Source organism: Gossypium hirsutum, chromosome D11 (assembly GCF_007990345.1).
Source record: "Gossypium hirsutum isolate 1008001.06 chromosome D11, Gossypium_hirsutum_v2.1, whole genome shotgun sequence".
NCBI classification, from domain to species: domain Eukaryota; kingdom Viridiplantae; phylum Streptophyta; class Magnoliopsida; order Malvales; family Malvaceae; genus Gossypium; species Gossypium hirsutum.
In genome coordinates this window covers 5528025-5544574 of record NC_053447.1, presented here as the reverse complement: position 1 = coordinate 5544574, position 16550 = coordinate 5528025, and the positions used below count along the sequence as shown (strand labels likewise).

Here is a 16550-nt window from a genome sequence, read left to right as displayed (position 1 = left end):
AAAACTATAGAGAAAATACCTACTTTCTTAAATTTGAAAAAAGAAAACCTATTTTACGGAATAATTTTTTTCCAGCGTATATGCATAATTCAGTCCCAAAAAGGTACTTGTGCCATCCTTTGAGTTTAAGTGTGGGTTTGGATGGGCGATTGGGTGCGGTGCGGTGCGTTTAGCTTACTTTTTGTCTCACGTTACAGTATCGCTACAGTATCTAATCTCACCGCCACCGCTGTTTTTACACTAACCGCAGGTAAACGCACCGCCCATCCAAACTCACCCTAAATTTTCTATAGAAATGTATTAGAATTTTGTCATAAAATAATATTTTTAATTTTTTTCCTAGCAATTAACATACTTTTTTATATTCTTAACTTAAAAGAATTTAGTACGAAAAAGCATTAAAAAAAAGAAATCTAGGCGCACTATATGTTTGTACATAAACGGTGGGTTTGGATGGGCGATTGGGTGTGGTGCGGAACGTTTAGTTTACTTTTTATCTCATACTATAGTATCGCTACAGTATCTAATCTCACCACCACCACTACTGTTTTCACATTAACCGCAGGTAAACGCACCGTCTATCCAAACTCACCTAAAAAGAGCAATAGTGCAATTCTGATAAAAAAATAATTTCAAAATCCGCAAAAAGAATTACTAAAAAACAAACAGAAAACCAAAATTAAAAAAAAAGAGTAGATTTTGAGTAGATCTTTTAGGGGAATAGGGGGTGGGTCCCAACTAAGAAAGAGACACGTGGCATTCATGCGAGTGGTAGTGATATTGATCATAGGAGAGAGGAGAGGTAAGGAAAGATGGGGGAGGCACATGGGCGGTGTTTGGTTCAAGAAAACCATGTGATCACATGTGCTTTCCGTGGGTCCCCTTTTTTTCATTTTTTTTCCTTTTCTATGGACCTATCCGCAGGTGATCCCAGACAATCCGTTTGATCGTCACTCGCTTCCGACTGCGTTTGGGGATTCCCGTCAATGTTTTCTTTTATATTTCCAGACAGCTTTCCACTCGCTGCATGTGCCCTGTTGTACATTTTGCCTGCTCTTAACCCCTTCACCATGGCACATGCAAAGCACTACACGACAAATCCAATCACGCGCTTTTGTACAGAGCGTGAATTTCACCGCTCAGCTCATATGAAAAAGAAAAAGAAAAAGAAAAACGCCGTACGCTTGGGGAACCCCAATAACCCCGTGGGGCCTCAATTGCCTTGGCTGGCATTGGCAAAATCTCTGAATATAACGCCCCTCCTCTCTTCTCATGCACACCCAAAACTCAGCTCCTTTCCTTTTGCTTTGCTTTGCCCCCTCTGTTAATGGAGATCAATGCGGTAAACCAGACAAATACACCCACTTTTTACAGCAAAACCCAGCAAAACCCTTTGATGGGAAGTGCATTGCATGAAGCTTTTCCCACTTTCCAAACAACCCGGGGCACCACCAGGAAAAGGACAGACTACTTGAAGTCTCAAAACAAGGATTCTTTGAGAGAAGAAGAAGAAGAAGAAGAAGAAGAAGAAGAAGAAGACAATGATGATGATGAGAGGATAGAAGTAAAAAGAAAGATTGTGGCATTGCAAAGGATAGTTCCAGGAGGTGAGGCATTAGGGGTGGATAAGCTGTTTGAAGAAACTGCTGGGTATATATTAGCTTTGCAGGGTCAAATTAGGGCCATGAGAGTTCTTGCAAGCTTTATTGAAGGCATGGATAAACAGAAAAGGAAGCTTGGAGGTTGATCAATTCAAGCACACTGGTTGTTTCTCTCAACTGTAATTTTTTTTTTGTTCTTTTGCCTAGCTAGTTGATGAAGGAGAGCATCATCCCACATTATATTCCCATTTCCCATCCACTTTGATTTTTCATTTTGTTTTGTTTTTTCTTGATTATGGTTTACTACCCTTTTTAACTATTTGAATAGTTCAATATATAATGTGGAGAAAAATCAGAATTAGAAATTATTACTAAATGGAGAGAAATATGTTAATGGATGATTGAAGAAGAATGGAGATAAAGACTAGTTTCGGTAATTCATTATTTCTTTTTTACTGGTAAGTTGTGCTTTCATCATGCGTGGGAGGGAAAGTGCTTCATCTTTGGTGCTTTATAATTTTTTTAAATTTTTTATAAACAAAATCCTTTAGATAATTCACGTCCATTTAATTATTATAATTTTAACAATAATTTTTAATATTAAACTAAATGAGATTATAATTATTTTTTTTATGAATTACCACACAATTCCAATTTAAATTACACTTGAGATGTGCTAACACATTGGATTTCAAATGAGATTATGGACACCTGTTTGCGTGTTGAGTTTAAATCAAAGTGTTGGGATATTTTAGTTCATTCCATTTTGGAAATGTGTGTGTCTCTGCATTGAGAGATGTGCTTGGTATTTACTGTTTTCAGACAAGCTTTGTAAACAATTTATAACAAAATTTTAAGACAACATCTCAAACTCCAAGTATGAACAAACGATTCAAAGTCATAATTGAAACTGTTACTACAAAGTGTGTTTTTAATCTTAAACCATTCTAAAAGGCAAAACCCAAGAAATGAAATTGAAATCACAGTATCATCACATATATTACTGTATACAAATTCAAACACTCCACGTATGGCAATCGCACATCCCAACGAAGAAAACCCTAATTTCATTCCCCAACCAACTCCACTTATCTTCTCACCCATTATTTTTGCAGAAAATGCTGGAAAAAAATTAAAATAAAGCACTCCACCAAGAACTTGAGATTCTGCTTAAGTTTTTTTCCCCAAACTGCAAATAAAAAAAGAAGCAGCAGAAGATCAACTATTTATGCTCGATCTTGAGTTAAAATTTTGAATTGAGATTTATCAGTATTAATTATAGATTAAAGGTACAATAAAGGATCTTGATTAGCTTTGAGAACTGTTCCACCTCTTAACTTAATAATTACAAAGAAGAATTTGGGGTTTTTAAGTCGAATCTAATAGTGAACATAGAGATCCAATCTCCTACTTGTATGATGAACCACTAGTGTGATCCAATGTCCTAACATTCTCTCTATGGAACTGCTATATATATATATACAAGGTTCATCACTGATGCTTACAATCAAATCTAGACACTATAGGGAGCCTTGATTGCTACAATTGTGTCGAATGCCAAGGAGTACTCTAGTAGCATACTAGTTTAGTTTTAGAACTAGGACTAACTATAGGGCAAGTGAAGGATGAGCAAATTTCCATGGATGGTAAGAAAATAAGGTTTATGATGACAGGTTTCCTCACCTTGAATTTATCTGTCAGAGCGCCTTAGAACTTCAAAAAGTCCACAGCAACTCTTCCAAGAAGTTGGCTGCACCGAACGATTACCCACAGATAGAATAGTCTGTCCAAAATGAAAGCAGCTTTCAGCTAATGCAAATTCAGGGCTGGAAATATAAACATAATTCTTTCTAATACTAGCTAAAGTTAAGCTATTGACCTGATTTTCTATGCTTTCATGCATGACAGGCTTGTCTTCAACTTCACCAGCATCTCTGGTCTCATCGGGAGGAACATTTGCTGCTTCCAATGAATCTTCAACATTTAGGTTAGAAGACAATTCAGGGGAACCTGATGGATTCCCACCCTTATCGTCCGTGATTCCTTGGTCTGCAACAACAGCTCCACCAACCCTGGAGTCATTAGTCTCATCCTGTCCCGTTTCCTTTGATTCCACATCTGTTGAGAGTTCGGACACTACAGTGGTCTCAGCAGCAGACAACTCCTCTGTTTCTTTAGCATTAGTGTGGTCTAACTCTAAAGATGGTGAAACATTCTCTTCTGTTTCTTTATCATCCAATTCAGCAACATCAGAGTCTCCCAATTTCTCAACTGATGGCTCGGTATCTTCCGTCAAAGAAACCCCAACTGACTCAGAAACCAGTTTCTCCTCTGAATTATCCTCCTTGTCCGAACTGCTACTACTTGAATTGGAATCATCTTCCCCACCATTAACTACACCAAATTCTTCCTTGTTTTCTTCTTCATGCACTTGTTCATTCTGGGAGTCCTCTACCTCTAGGGTTCCTTTTGAATATTCTTCCATTTGGTAATTGATTTGTTGAAGAATCTGTCCCTAGGCTTTTGTTTCGGCAATAACGTATTAAACAACCACCAACGCTTTCTTTCTATATGTCCCTTGGGTTTTCGTGCATGAAAGTCCTCTTCATGTTCGTTAGTGAATGAAAATGAAACAAGAACCTTCAGCGTTAAGGAATACAGAGAGATCTGAACATTAGAAAGAGAAAGAAATAATTAAATACAAGTTGAAAGGCAGTTGAAGAAGGGAAGATGGTGTATGTTCCTAGTGTTCGAACGTGAAAGCACAAGTCAGCCATGACTGATTGTTGTAGGTCGAGTTTTAAGAACAAGGACGCACAAGAATGGTAGGTATAAATTAATGGCGATGACCTGTATGGCTGTATCCTTTTTGTTCGTTTGTTTTTCCGTAAATATTACCACATATACGCTTCAATTTGTAATTGCATATACGGGTTTTTCTTTGTCACGTTATATTTTTAAACAACAACCGATGTTGAATATATTACCGTTAATTGCGATAAATACCAATAGCTAGGAAGGAATTTTTGGGAATTTAGTCGCCATTCAAGCCTAAGCCAAACTAACACTTAAAACAGATTACAAGATTTTACCCATAAATATTAGTTATAATGGTAAAATATATTACACGTCTAGAGAGAAATTAAGTTAAAATATTAAAGATAACATTATTGATATGAGCAATCAGAAATCCTAAAAAATAAAACCCAAACCATTTAATAGATTTCAAATCGATTCCTTCAAATAGAGTAAATATTTTTTTTTTGAAAAGTGAATGCAATGTGGGATGAATTTTTCCTTTAAATAATAGGTATGAATTGATTATGGTAATTGCTTACCCCTCCCAGCTTTATTATATAAAATTATCATTTTATTCTTGTATAAATAAACTATTAAAAGGGTAAAAATGAAGAATTATGTTTAAACATTTACTTAATTTTAAAAAGATTAAAAATATTAAAGACAAGTAGCAAAAATTAAATCAAAGCAAAGCAGAGAGAGGTGGAGGTGGAGATGGAGATGGATGCATCCAATGTCCACGGAAATAGTAATGATTTTCAAAATTATATATTCATAGTGGAACGAGGTAAGTGGTAGAGTAAAGCACGGAAATTATGAAGCAGTGATGGATTTAACAATATCTCTACCTCCATTTCACTTAGACTTGGTGGCCCGTTCGAAAAGTGGGTAGATTTGGACAAAAATATAGGCTCGAGAAATGAGTTTGGGCAAAAAGATAGGCCCATTTTCAAAATAAGTCAGGCCTCAAGTAAGATTTTTTAGCTCAGGCCCAACTCGGCCTGAAGTTGAAAAAAAAACCGGCTACTTTTTGTTATTATATTACTACTATTTTGTTGTTATTATTTAAATATTGTATAACTCTTATTTTAATATTAATTTATTTTAACATTGGGATTTTTCTCACAATATGAACCCAACCGTTTTATTGTAGTAGTTGGTGATTTTGGTAGGAGTCTTGTTGATACCATTTTTAAAGTCCATTTATAAGAAATGGTTTTCCTTTTCCTTATCATTATAAAAATAACTAATATATGGTAGTCCGCAATCTATATGTTGAATGGCATATGCATAATGCATTCCATCATAAGAAAGTGGGGGAAGGTAGGAGATGAAGATAAACAGCCTCAATCTTGACTATCTTCTCTTCCGTCAGATTTGCTTCATTTATTAACAATGGAAACTCATCTAACTTCATTTCTCTCGTGATTATTATAAGAAAAAATTCAGATTAAATGATAATAAGTGTTGTTTAAATTTTATTTAAAAATTGTAAAAATAAATGGACACATAATTATTTAGCTCTCTTAGTAATTTTTTCGAATTAACAAAATAAATTTAAATCCAGCTCAGGTGGAATTTAAAATTTTCGAGTTGGTCCTGATCAAGTCAAAATCTCATTAATGATTTTTATTATTATAAGGGCTTGAACATTTTTTTTCCCTAAAGTGAGGGATTAAATTGTTTTTTATTTTATGTGGAGAGATTAAATTAATATATATATATATATCTAGTGATGCTTATTTTTCTACTCAATTTTAAATCTCAATTAATTTTTTTTTTGCTAAAAATAACTTTTTTTAATTCAAAAAATTAGTTCCTTTCAAAAAAAATTAGAGCAATTTAACCCCTACCTATTTCAAAAGTGAACAAATAAAGACAGTTAATCAAGACATTAATATTTTTTTTTGTTATTTGTACTTAATTTTGATTGGTATAATAATAAATTTAGCCTTTGATATTTACATATCTTATGTAAATATTGGCAGAATGTGTAAATTTGATAAATCAGGACCAAGTTGACAAATGTGTGAATGACGCAGGTCAAGTTTATTAAATTAAGGCCAATTTGACAAAATGTATAAACTTTGAAAATTAAATTTGTTATTATATCGATAAAAATATGTACAATTGACAAAAAAAAACATAAACAACAATTAATTGACATTGGTTGCTTACTTTTGAAACTGACAAGGATCAAGTTGCTTTAATTTTTTTGAAAAAGACCAATTTACTTAATATCAAAATTAAGGGAACCAGAAAGAGATTTTTTACTTTTTTATTTTTATGATTTAACATATATTAATCCATTTAAAAAATTAAATTCCGTAAAATTTATGGTTAATGTTCTTTGTAATTTTGCAAATAACCTCTTTTATTACATTCAATTATTAAATTATAGTATAATTATTCTCAATATATTTAAATAAATGAATAATACATTTCAGTGTGCTTAAATTTATATATCGATGATAATACATGTTAATTGAATTAAAACTCAATTGATGAGGATGTGAATTTTCATTTATCAAATAAGTTACAAAGTTCCAGGTATATGTAATCTAACTTTATGACGCAACTTGTCGTCCAATTCACTCTCCTCAGCTCCATCTGGTTGGTGCTAAACACGCGAAGGAGTAGATCGTGAGTGGAATACTCCCCTACCCCACTATGAATTACTTCCTGATTACGGCTCTTTGGATGCACAAAACCACACGCATCTCTCCGTTCGTTTGACCGGAGGCCACTCTCCACCGTTCACGTGTACGTTAAACATAGAGGTCGAAAACAAAATCCAGTGATTAAACGAACAGAGAAAGACCGACGAAGATCTGAAATCGAACGAACGAAGGTAAGGCTGCTGAGAATTTCTCTTTGTTTCATTGTGTATCTTTAATTTGGTTTTGATATTCATTGGTGGTTGTTGTTCTAATTGTGTTGATCGATGAGGTTTTTATTTTTATTTTTATTTTTGGTTCTGTAGATTTGGGGTGTTTTGTCGTTGGATTGGTGTTTAAAACTTGGGGGCAGTCTCGACCGATTGGAGAGGGTGACAACAACCACCAGTGTGGTGAAGCACCGGCTCAGGCTAATTGGAGTTGGGGGATTCAACTAGCCAACAGCCTGCTCACTGCAGTGTCTGATGACTCTTCAAGTCTTGATAAGCAGCAGGTTGTGGCAGATGACAGAGCAGTGAAGCCTGGTTCTGAGAAGCAAGGGAAGGTCAGGAGATCCAGAAACTGGAGAGTGAGGTTAATTTGGGTGGGGCAAATAATTGGGTTTAATAATCCCAGTGTTCCTTTTACTCACTCTGTTGATTTTGGATGCAAGGGGGATTCAATCAGAGGTAGCTTGGTGGCCATTTCTGAGGAGTCTTTCAAGCAACCAAGACCTTCGAATCTGTTGAACATTTTTTAGGGTAAACTAAAATTAATTTAGCATGAGATTGAAAAATGTTTTTAAAAATTAGGGCGAAATTACTTTTTGAAAAGTTGTGATAATACAACATTTGGTCTCTGATTTATCCATCGTAAAAATAATAATAATAATGTAACTTTTGGTCTCTGAACTTGACAAGTATATCCATATTGATCTTTGAATTTGACAACTAGTTTACTTTATTACTTGTATTTTTTTTTGTTCACTTTGATACTTAAACTGACAATTAGATCCATTTTTATTCTTAAACTTAAAAAATCTAAAAGTTTGATGATATAACATTTTGAGTTTGAAAATTAAAAAAATTTTAGATGATGATGTGGAACAATTTCAGTGTCATATTCAATGTTTTAATCATCGAACTTATGGTTGAACAAGTTAGACCATCTCTTCTCAATTCAACCAATTTGATTATCGGACCAACAATAATTAAATAAATAATTAAAAATTCATAAAAAATTAAAAAGGCAAGTAAAAAAAGTTTTATTTTTTTTAGATTTTAATTAATTTTTAATTATTGTTGATCCAGCAGTTGAACCAATTGAATTGGTATCGAGAATTGGTGATTTAACTTGTTCAACGATCGATTCGATTGTTAAAACATTAAATATGACACTCTGAGATCATACCACATCATCATCTAAACTTCTTTTTTCAAGTGATAATGTGGCACAATCTCAGAGTGTTACATTATTAGACTTTTAAAATTTTCAAGTTCATGAATCAAAATAATCCTAGTTGTCAAGTTAAAGTGCCAAAATGAACAAAACAAAAAACTACAGGTATCAAAGTGGACCTGGTTGTAAGGTGCCAAAAAATACTTTGTAAAAGATAAAAGTTATAAATTTTGTTGGGTTGAAATTCCAACCTTAAAACTTGGTTTGAAAAATATGTGATGCTGATTGTTTTATTTTGAAATCATGATTTGGCTCAATAATAAATGGAGAATTGTTTAAATTATGTTTTGATATTAATGAAAATTATAATATAAAAAATAATATTATTAATTGTTAATTGTCATTAAAGATGGAACAACCTAACGTGACACGATGTACGATCCTTTTAGATAATTTTTTTTTTAATTTCAAATTGTACATTGAGCTTTTATTTTGTTTTTTTATTTTCAAAAAATTTGATAAGACAAACGAGATAAACTTAATTTATTGTATTTATAATTAAAGATTTTGTCGGAAAAATTGATATGACAAACCTTCTTTGAATTGAGATAGTAAAATTTTAAAAAGAAATCATAAAATATTAATGAATCTCATAAAATATAAGACATATATTTCCTAGCTTAGGGAGAGTCTAAAAACGTAAATCTAGGATATCGAGTTTTGCATAATGATGTACTGAATAATAAATGGTTTTTTTTCTCTTTGAGTGCGGATGGTTGGAATTTTATTATTTTAATAGTTTATATCTTTATAATTTTTAAAGGATTAAATCAAATTTTTATTATTTTAAGGGGGTAAAAATATAATTTTACTTTTTACTAATTTAAATCTTTAAAAATTTTAAAAGGTCTAAAAGAAAAATTTTCTACTTTAAAGCCCTTATCAATCTCCTAACTACGCTTCTGATCTTGGTATTAAATAATTTTAAAACTTTAAATATAACACACTTAAAAAACCATTTTCACTTGTTAAATATATGGTCCTACTTGATGCACCATGGTACATTAAACAAAGCTCTAAACCAAGTAAACATGCACACACAAAAAAGTTAGATGAAATTTGTCATAATTAAAAAAAAAAAAGTATTAACAAGATGTATATAACATTTTCTTCGGTCATAACTCATTAGCCAACTTTGAGTATTAAAAATAGAATAACATTTATCTCTATTTATAGAATTTTTCATTTTGAGTTTTATTGAGGGGAGGTCGTTTTCTGGATTGGTCTCCGACCTTCAAAAAAAGTATTGTTTTTAAGATGTTTATACTCAATTTTAGCTTTGGGGTTGTCTTTTAGCTCCGCGGAGAGCCCTCGTGGGGTTTGAACTAATGCCCTTAAAAAGTCTTAGTGGGTAAGAACACTATGGTACTAGATCCTATGAGAGTGATCCCTTAGGAGGGTGTGAGAGTTATACCTTTAGGGGTCATACTTCTAGGAGAGTGAATCCTTAAGAGGGTGTAAAAGCTGGACCTCTAAGAGTTGTACCTTTAGGAGAGTAAACCCTTAGGATGGTGTGAGAGTTGTATCTTTTAGGAGTTGTAGGGGAGTAATCCTTTAGGGGGTGTGAGAGTTATAAAATTGAGCAACAATTAATGAGTTGTTGTTCGAGATTATGCTTGTGGGCAATCGTTCGGAAATACGCTTGAGGACGGTTCACCCTTAGAGGGTGAAAAGCCATAAAGTTCAGCAATAAGTAATGAACCATCGTCTGGAATTACACTTGTAGGCAATTGTTCAGGATTACGCTTGAGGACGGTTCACCCTTGGAGGGCAAAGAGCCATAAAGTCGACCAATAAGTAATGGTCAATTGTCCAAGGTTGCACTCGTGGCAACCATTTAGAATTATACTTAAGGATGGTTCACCCTTGGAGGATGGAGAGGTGTAAAGTTGAGCAATAAGTGATGAACCACCATTCGAAATTACACTTGTAGAAATCTGTTTACACTTGAGGACGATTCACCTTAAAGAACAAAAAACTGTAAAGATAAGCAATAAATAAAGAGTCACCGTATAAGATAACACTAAATTTTTTATTTTCAAATTTATTAAAAGTTGACGCCTCGTACTTGCAAGGGTACCAACCCATATTGGTGAGGGGTTCACAACCCCAAATTCGCAGCTTCTTTTTTTTTTATGCGTAATACAACTAATGAGGGGTTTTATAACCCCTTGTTCACGAGGGTTCATATACTAGGAGGGGAGTAACCCTTATTTTTCAAAATGGTGAGGGGTATATAATTGACCAATAAAGCCACGATCAAAGACCTGGGAATTTTTTTTATATAGATGGTCATTGAAGCCATGACCAACAGTCTCGTCGGAAATGCTGGTGTACAATATTTTCGCAAGAGGTGTTTGATTTCAATTTACTTGCTTTAAATTTAAAAAATACTATTATGGGTTTCGTTCAAATAAATTATTTTAATTGATTTTGGAGATCAAATGTAGATTCATATTTACCGCATAAATTATTAATGTAAAATTTCAATAAAATGAAAAAAACTTGAAGCGATTCACTCATGTAAGGCGAAAAACCAGCAGTAATTGAGATGAGAGGGAGAAGTAGTCAAGAGCTTCCGTAGTGGTGGAAGAAGGGCTCCAAACATTGTGTATGATGGTTGGCCAGATTGAGGAGTAAAAGAGAAGAAGGAACCCCTTACCCTAATCATAAGAAATGTATATAAAAGAATCATTGGTGGGTGATAAAATATTCATGTAGGAAGAATATCAATAAATGTGAAATGAGATCAAAATCGACATTTATTAGTTTGTATAGAAAATAATACAAAACCAAATATAGTACTTACTAATTTAGTTTTGGATAATATTGTTTGAATTGAATTAGATTGACGGATTGAACTAGGACTGAATGAAGTATCGGTCTGATTCGGAAAATTAAATTAGTTGACTCATGAATTAATATAGATTGATTGAATCAAGCTAAAAAAATATTGACATGACAATTTACCCATTTTCTCTATTTTTTTAAAAATATTTTATATTTTTTAATAATTTATTTAATTAAATAATATATCAATTATATTGTCGAGAACCAATGATCTGATCGTAATTTAACCGCTCGGTTTTGAAAAACTTTGGTTTTATTATTTTACATAGATCTAAAATAAATAAATAAATGAAAATAAAAGCCAGACAGAGAGAAAGAAAGAAAAAAAACTGTAGCGTATTTGGAAAAGAGAAACCAAAAATTGGGTGAGACAAAATTTGGAAAATACACATAAAGTCAGGAAGCTGAGTGGGAAGGTGTCTGTTTGGTTGCCTGCTGGTGAGCGCGATGATGGAGAAAGGCAAAGAGCCCGCCGCAGCCAACGAGGATGGCGAAGTTGGTAAGACCGAGAGCGAGGAGATTCAGGAAGCCTTAGAAATTGTCCTCTTTCAAGTCTCTGAATGTTATGTTTATTTGGTCAGTCTCCCATTTCCTCTCTTTACTCTTTATGCATCATACGAATCTCTCGATCTGTTGCACGTCAACTTTGAATTTCTACTGTTTTTCCTCGGATCACACTCAATTCGTTCAATTCTAGCTGAATTCTATTTAGTTTGGTAGTGGATCAAGATTCAGATTCAGTGGTTAGAATTATTAGATTGCTAGTTATACCTTTTCAAAGTGGACTTCAATTTTGCAACGAGCAACGTAAACAATTACTTAATGGAACTCTAGACACAGTTATTGTAAATTGAGGTGGGGCTTCTAAGCGGTTGAATTGTCTATGCTCAATTTTAATATAAACTGAGATGGATAGTTTTTATTTAGGATATTTTAGGTTTGGAACATTTTTTATATAAAAAGTAAATAAGCGGATTGGACCATTGTTTGCTTTGGTAAATGGATTTTACTTGCGTCTTTCAAGATAGACTTGCCTCACATCATGAATGTCAGAAACCAAGGATTCAAAAATGTTTTCCTTCAAATATGGTATGGTAGGGATCCATTTAAATTATTCTGCAATCTTTTTCATTTGCTTAATCAATTTGTTTTGCAGGTAGTCGTCTTTCTTGATCGTTATTTTTTATGATTTAAGCAAAACTGTCTGAAGCTGATAACTTTACCTTGCATGAATTTGGGTGTTTGGTCTGTTAAGGTGTGTGTATTCCCCAATTGAAAAAGCTGGCATGTTGTGAATCCCTCTTCCCGAAATGGTACCTTGATAGAATAAAAAAAGAAAAAACTGATCTTGATGCCAGTTTGTAGAAAAGAAGTCCTAGATCATGAGTAAACCACAGTAGAGATCTAATTTCACTTTACCACCCTTGAGATATTGGACTAAACATCACCAATCTAAACTCAAAGAACTGGTTAGAGATGTATAGAGTTAAAGGAAGATAATTTCATCTGAAAAACAATTTTATGTAATCCAATGTTCTCCAGGAATCGCACTCCAGGCATAGTTAATTTTTGAAATAGAAGTACTGTAACAATTATCAGTGACAGTCTGATCAAATAGTAATGTACAACTCTATTCTAGAAATAGAGTGTGTGAACAATGTGTAGGAAACCAATATATGCCATTTAGGAACCCCCTAGGAAGCTCCAATTGCTGAACAACTTGAATCATCAAAAACTTGACTTAACTAGCTTTCCAACCATATATGATTTACGCTTTTTGATCTTTAGATTAGTGCAATTACACTTGATCATAACACAATTCTAAAATTACTGCCACTCCAATTTTTGTAATGAATAAGTCTTATCAAGATTGTATATTTATCTCCATTTCCTCAAGTTTTCATATCAGAATACAACCACAAAATCTAATCACTTTGGTGTCCTACTTTAGTGAAATCCAATCTTGTGATATTTTCCCCCTTTTATTCTCTTTCCCTTCTGTGTCTGCTATGCTATCTAGCTAATTCAACACATTACTTCTGCAGATACCTCCAAGGAAAACTGCAGCATCTTACAGGTAGTTGTCCTACTTGTCAAGATATGGTACCCAGTATGCTAGAGAAAAAAACGTGAATGATATCATTTGTATTATATTGTGTTTACCATGTTATATTCACAATGATGTTGAAAACCTTACCTATCATTCTTTCTCTATTTGCGTGACTGCAATTGGCTTCCATTTGTGTAACCTGCATTGTCAATAATAGGAACTGTTAAGTTTGTCATCATGTTAGGTGAACCTTTGTTCATTTCTTTTTGTGTGTTTTCTATCTTGGTGTTAACTTGCATAAAATCAGCCATATGGCTGAAAAGAATAAATCATCATATAAAACAGATAGAGATATCTATAACATTTTGCCCCAAATTTTGAAACTAAATTTATTCCTCCATGAAAAGAATTGTTTTTAATAGCTAAGAAGCTGTAGGATAATGGAAAAGTCATTCACTGCCCAAACCCGATGAATAGATTTCTCCTTAACCTTCAAGAAGGAGAGTGCGTAAAATATCTGATCAGGGCAGCACTACAGTGTATGCAATACTTTCAACAATTAGGTTATGTGCTGAGTTTATTGCGGCTGTTAGATCAGTTAACAATGATTAAGATTTTCTTGCTGGGGTAGATATAGATATTTGTTCTTAAATTTATTTCAGAGCTGATGAATGGAATGTCAACAAATGGGCATGGGAGGGAACTTTGAAAGTCATTAGCAAGGGAGAAGAATGCATTATCAGGCTTGAAGACAAGAATACAGGTAAACTTAGTTTTGTGCTTGGTAGGGTAATATGTATTTTGTTATCTTTTTTATTATATGATTGTTTAGTGCTAGAACTCACTCTTCTTCATAGGTGAATTGTATGCTCGAGCATTTCTGAGAGATGGAGAGCCACATCCAGTGGAATCTGTAATTGATAGCAGTAGGTATGTACAAATAAGTATACGTTAGATTTTGATGTGTGAGCAGAGCTATATTGCTTTAATTTTGATGCAACCCATTATCTCAAATGTGTGTGTTCTGCAGATATTTTGTTCTTCGGATTGAGGAGAATATTGGTAATTTTTGCTTTCTCCTCTTTTAAATTTACTTTTAATTATGAATTCGATTTAAAATTTTCCTGTCAGTCCTTTTCTTGCAATTGTTGTATATAAAATTCTTGCCAGTCTGACACGTGCATATATTCCTTGATTATATTCTTTCTGATGCTGTAAAGTTTAAGTTAAAATAATAACAGAAGAAGCACTTTGGAATCAATTAGAAACTTTGGTGGAAACACACCACAACGTTTCCCTCTGAGCAATTAGGAACTTTTCTTGAGTTGCACCTCAAATTTTATGGCTTCTCGGTACTACTCAGAATAATACGGCTGAATGCAAGCTTACTAAAAAAGCAAAATCAAAACTGTTATATAGGAGTCATATGGACGTTAATTCTTAGATGCTTACTACTGAGGTACTAGCTAGACTCCATCATTAACTATTCTTATGATGAAGCAATAGAGTACAGAATTCTTCATACTTATGTTTCCTTAGGGGTGTTGTACTCAAAGTAGTTACTTGAAAAAGGGCTGTATTTATGCCTTTAACTGCTTTCCTATTCGGAGCATCCCTTGTGGTATCAAGTTATCTTCTGCATTTAGCATCTAGGAAGATCAAACATTTCCATCTTTATGTAAGAAGGAAGAATCCATCTTTTGTAATGCAGCATCCTAAAGAAAGAAGAAATAGCTTTTACGTTATACTAGCTTTGTCATAGAGCTACGGTTACCCCGTCTAGTTCTTGTAATCTTTATAGTCTGATTATGTTCTGTGACTTATTCTTCTGCTCAATTTATGTGGATACCCATGTACCCAAAACCATTTTAACTTCTGTTCCGCTGTAATAGTATATATCACCGTGTGGTTGTGTCATTAAACCAGTTGCCACAACTGGTTTGTGTTAAATGTCATAACATTGCAATTCCCTTTTTAAATGTTCAAGTATCTCCGAGGATGATGATCAATGTGCTTTGCTTATTTGCCATTGTATTTAGTTTTTAAACTCTATATTTATTACTTCAGAAGTCATGCAGGTGGTCGCCTTCGGCATGCTTTCATTGGCATTGGGTTTCGAGAGAGAACAGAGGCTTATGATTTCCAAGCAGCCCTGCATGACCATATGAAGTATGCTCTCATATTTGTGCAGTATTATTTCATTTGCTTTCCTATTCTGTGATTTCTTAAGTTAATGCTGCTTCGTTTTTTCAAAGAATATGAATGAATACTGCACTAATAACTTCAAATCGTATTGAAGATACTTGAACAAAAAGAAAACTGCGGAAGAGATGGAGCAGCAATTCCAGAAATCTTCCTCAGTTGATTACAGTTTAAAGGAGGGGGAGACCATTGTACTTCAATTAAAAAATGTGTGCCATTTTACATCTTTTTAATACAATATAACAACAGCATTTCACATTCAAGTACTTTCTAAAAGGTTTTCTCCCTTATTGATGCCAAATGCTCAGAAAGGTGGTTCTACTCTGAAGTCAAAAGCTGCGGAGCTGGGCATTGACAAGCTGTCTTTGGCTGACAAAGGCAACCAGAAAGAGCCCATCCTTAGCATCAAACCACCACCTCCCCCACCGACACCTCTTTCACCTGTAGCTAGCGCTCTTAAGTCACCCCAGCCACATCCACCAGCACAGCTTTCACCTGTAGAAACGACTGGGAATTCTCCAACAAGCTCACCCCCGGATCTCCAGTTAGACGGAACTTCAGAAAAGAAGGCTTCGAAGTCCGGGAAAGAGCATAGAGATGAACGACAATGTGGTGAAAGTCAGAACACAGAAGACATAGAGGATGATGATTTTGGGGATTTTCAAGCAGCAGGGTAGAGGCTTGCAGTAAGGGTGTTATGTTTGTAATGGGAATATGCAAATGTTTTGTTTGTATTTTTATGGTGAGGGTTGGAATTAGGTCCTACTGTTAAATTTAACATTCCTCCGGTAATTACTCCGTTAGTAGACCATATACTTGGAACATACACGACATGAGAATCATCTAAAATTGGCTTTCGTTTTTATTTTTATTTTTTTATATATATAATAAACATGACTTTTCATTCTCAATAAGAATTTATACAAAAATCTT

General features: G+C 33.8%; 3 protein-coding genes and 2 long non-coding RNA genes across 6 annotated transcripts; 4 read left to right on the top strand and 1 right to left on the bottom strand.

Moving 5' to 3' along the window:
• Positions 1–1039: 1039 nt before the first annotated feature.
• LOC107923966 (transcription factor PAR1) lies at positions 1040–2038 on the top strand. The gene has a single exon (XM_016854192.2). It carries the CDS (start codon positions 1328–1330, stop codon positions 1745–1747), a length of 420 nt encoding a protein of 139 aa, XP_016709681.2. The 5' UTR covers positions 1040–1327; the 3' UTR covers positions 1748–2038.
• A 443-nt stretch (positions 2039–2481) lies between these two features.
• On the bottom strand, positions 2482–4521 carry LOC107911717 (uncharacterized). Its single transcript, XM_016839619.2, has 3 exons — positions 3481–4521; positions 3285–3384; positions 2482–2790 (listed from the first exon to the last, which is right to left on the bottom strand). The coding sequence occupies exons 1-2, from the start codon at positions 4084–4086 to the stop codon at positions 3292–3294; spliced, it is 699 nt and encodes a 232-aa protein (XP_016695108.1). The 5' UTR covers positions 4087–4521; the 3' UTR covers positions 2482–2790; positions 3285–3291.
• Positions 4522–6820: 2299 nt separating this feature from the next.
• Positions 6821–8020, top strand: LOC107911716 (uncharacterized). Its single transcript, XR_001687999.2, has 2 exons — positions 6821–7251; positions 7384–8020. It is a non-coding gene; the product is annotated as an uncharacterized lncRNA (long non-coding RNA).
• Positions 8021–11474: 3454 nt separating this feature from the next.
• LOC107911715 (uncharacterized protein At1g03900) lies at positions 11475–16482 on the top strand. Of its 2 annotated transcripts, none has more exons than XM_041105695.1 (8): positions 11475–11941; positions 13411–13442; positions 14078–14178; positions 14273–14345; positions 14446–14477; positions 15494–15584; positions 15715–15826; positions 15926–16482. In XM_041105695.1, the coding sequence occupies exons 1-8, from the start codon at positions 11813–11815 to the stop codon at positions 16292–16294; spliced, it is 939 nt and encodes a 312-aa protein (XP_040961629.1). In that variant the 5' UTR covers positions 11475–11812; the 3' UTR covers positions 16295–16482. The 2 variants fall into 2 exon arrangements, with proteins under 2 accessions (XP_040961629.1, XP_016695104.2); XM_016839615.2 differs by having other exon boundaries at positions 11638–11941; positions 14416–14477.
• Positions 11948–12732, top strand: LOC121223670 (uncharacterized). Its single transcript, XR_005920985.1, has 2 exons — positions 11948–12220; positions 12274–12732. It is a non-coding gene; the product is annotated as an uncharacterized lncRNA (long non-coding RNA).
• Positions 16483–16550: the final 68 nt, after the last annotated feature.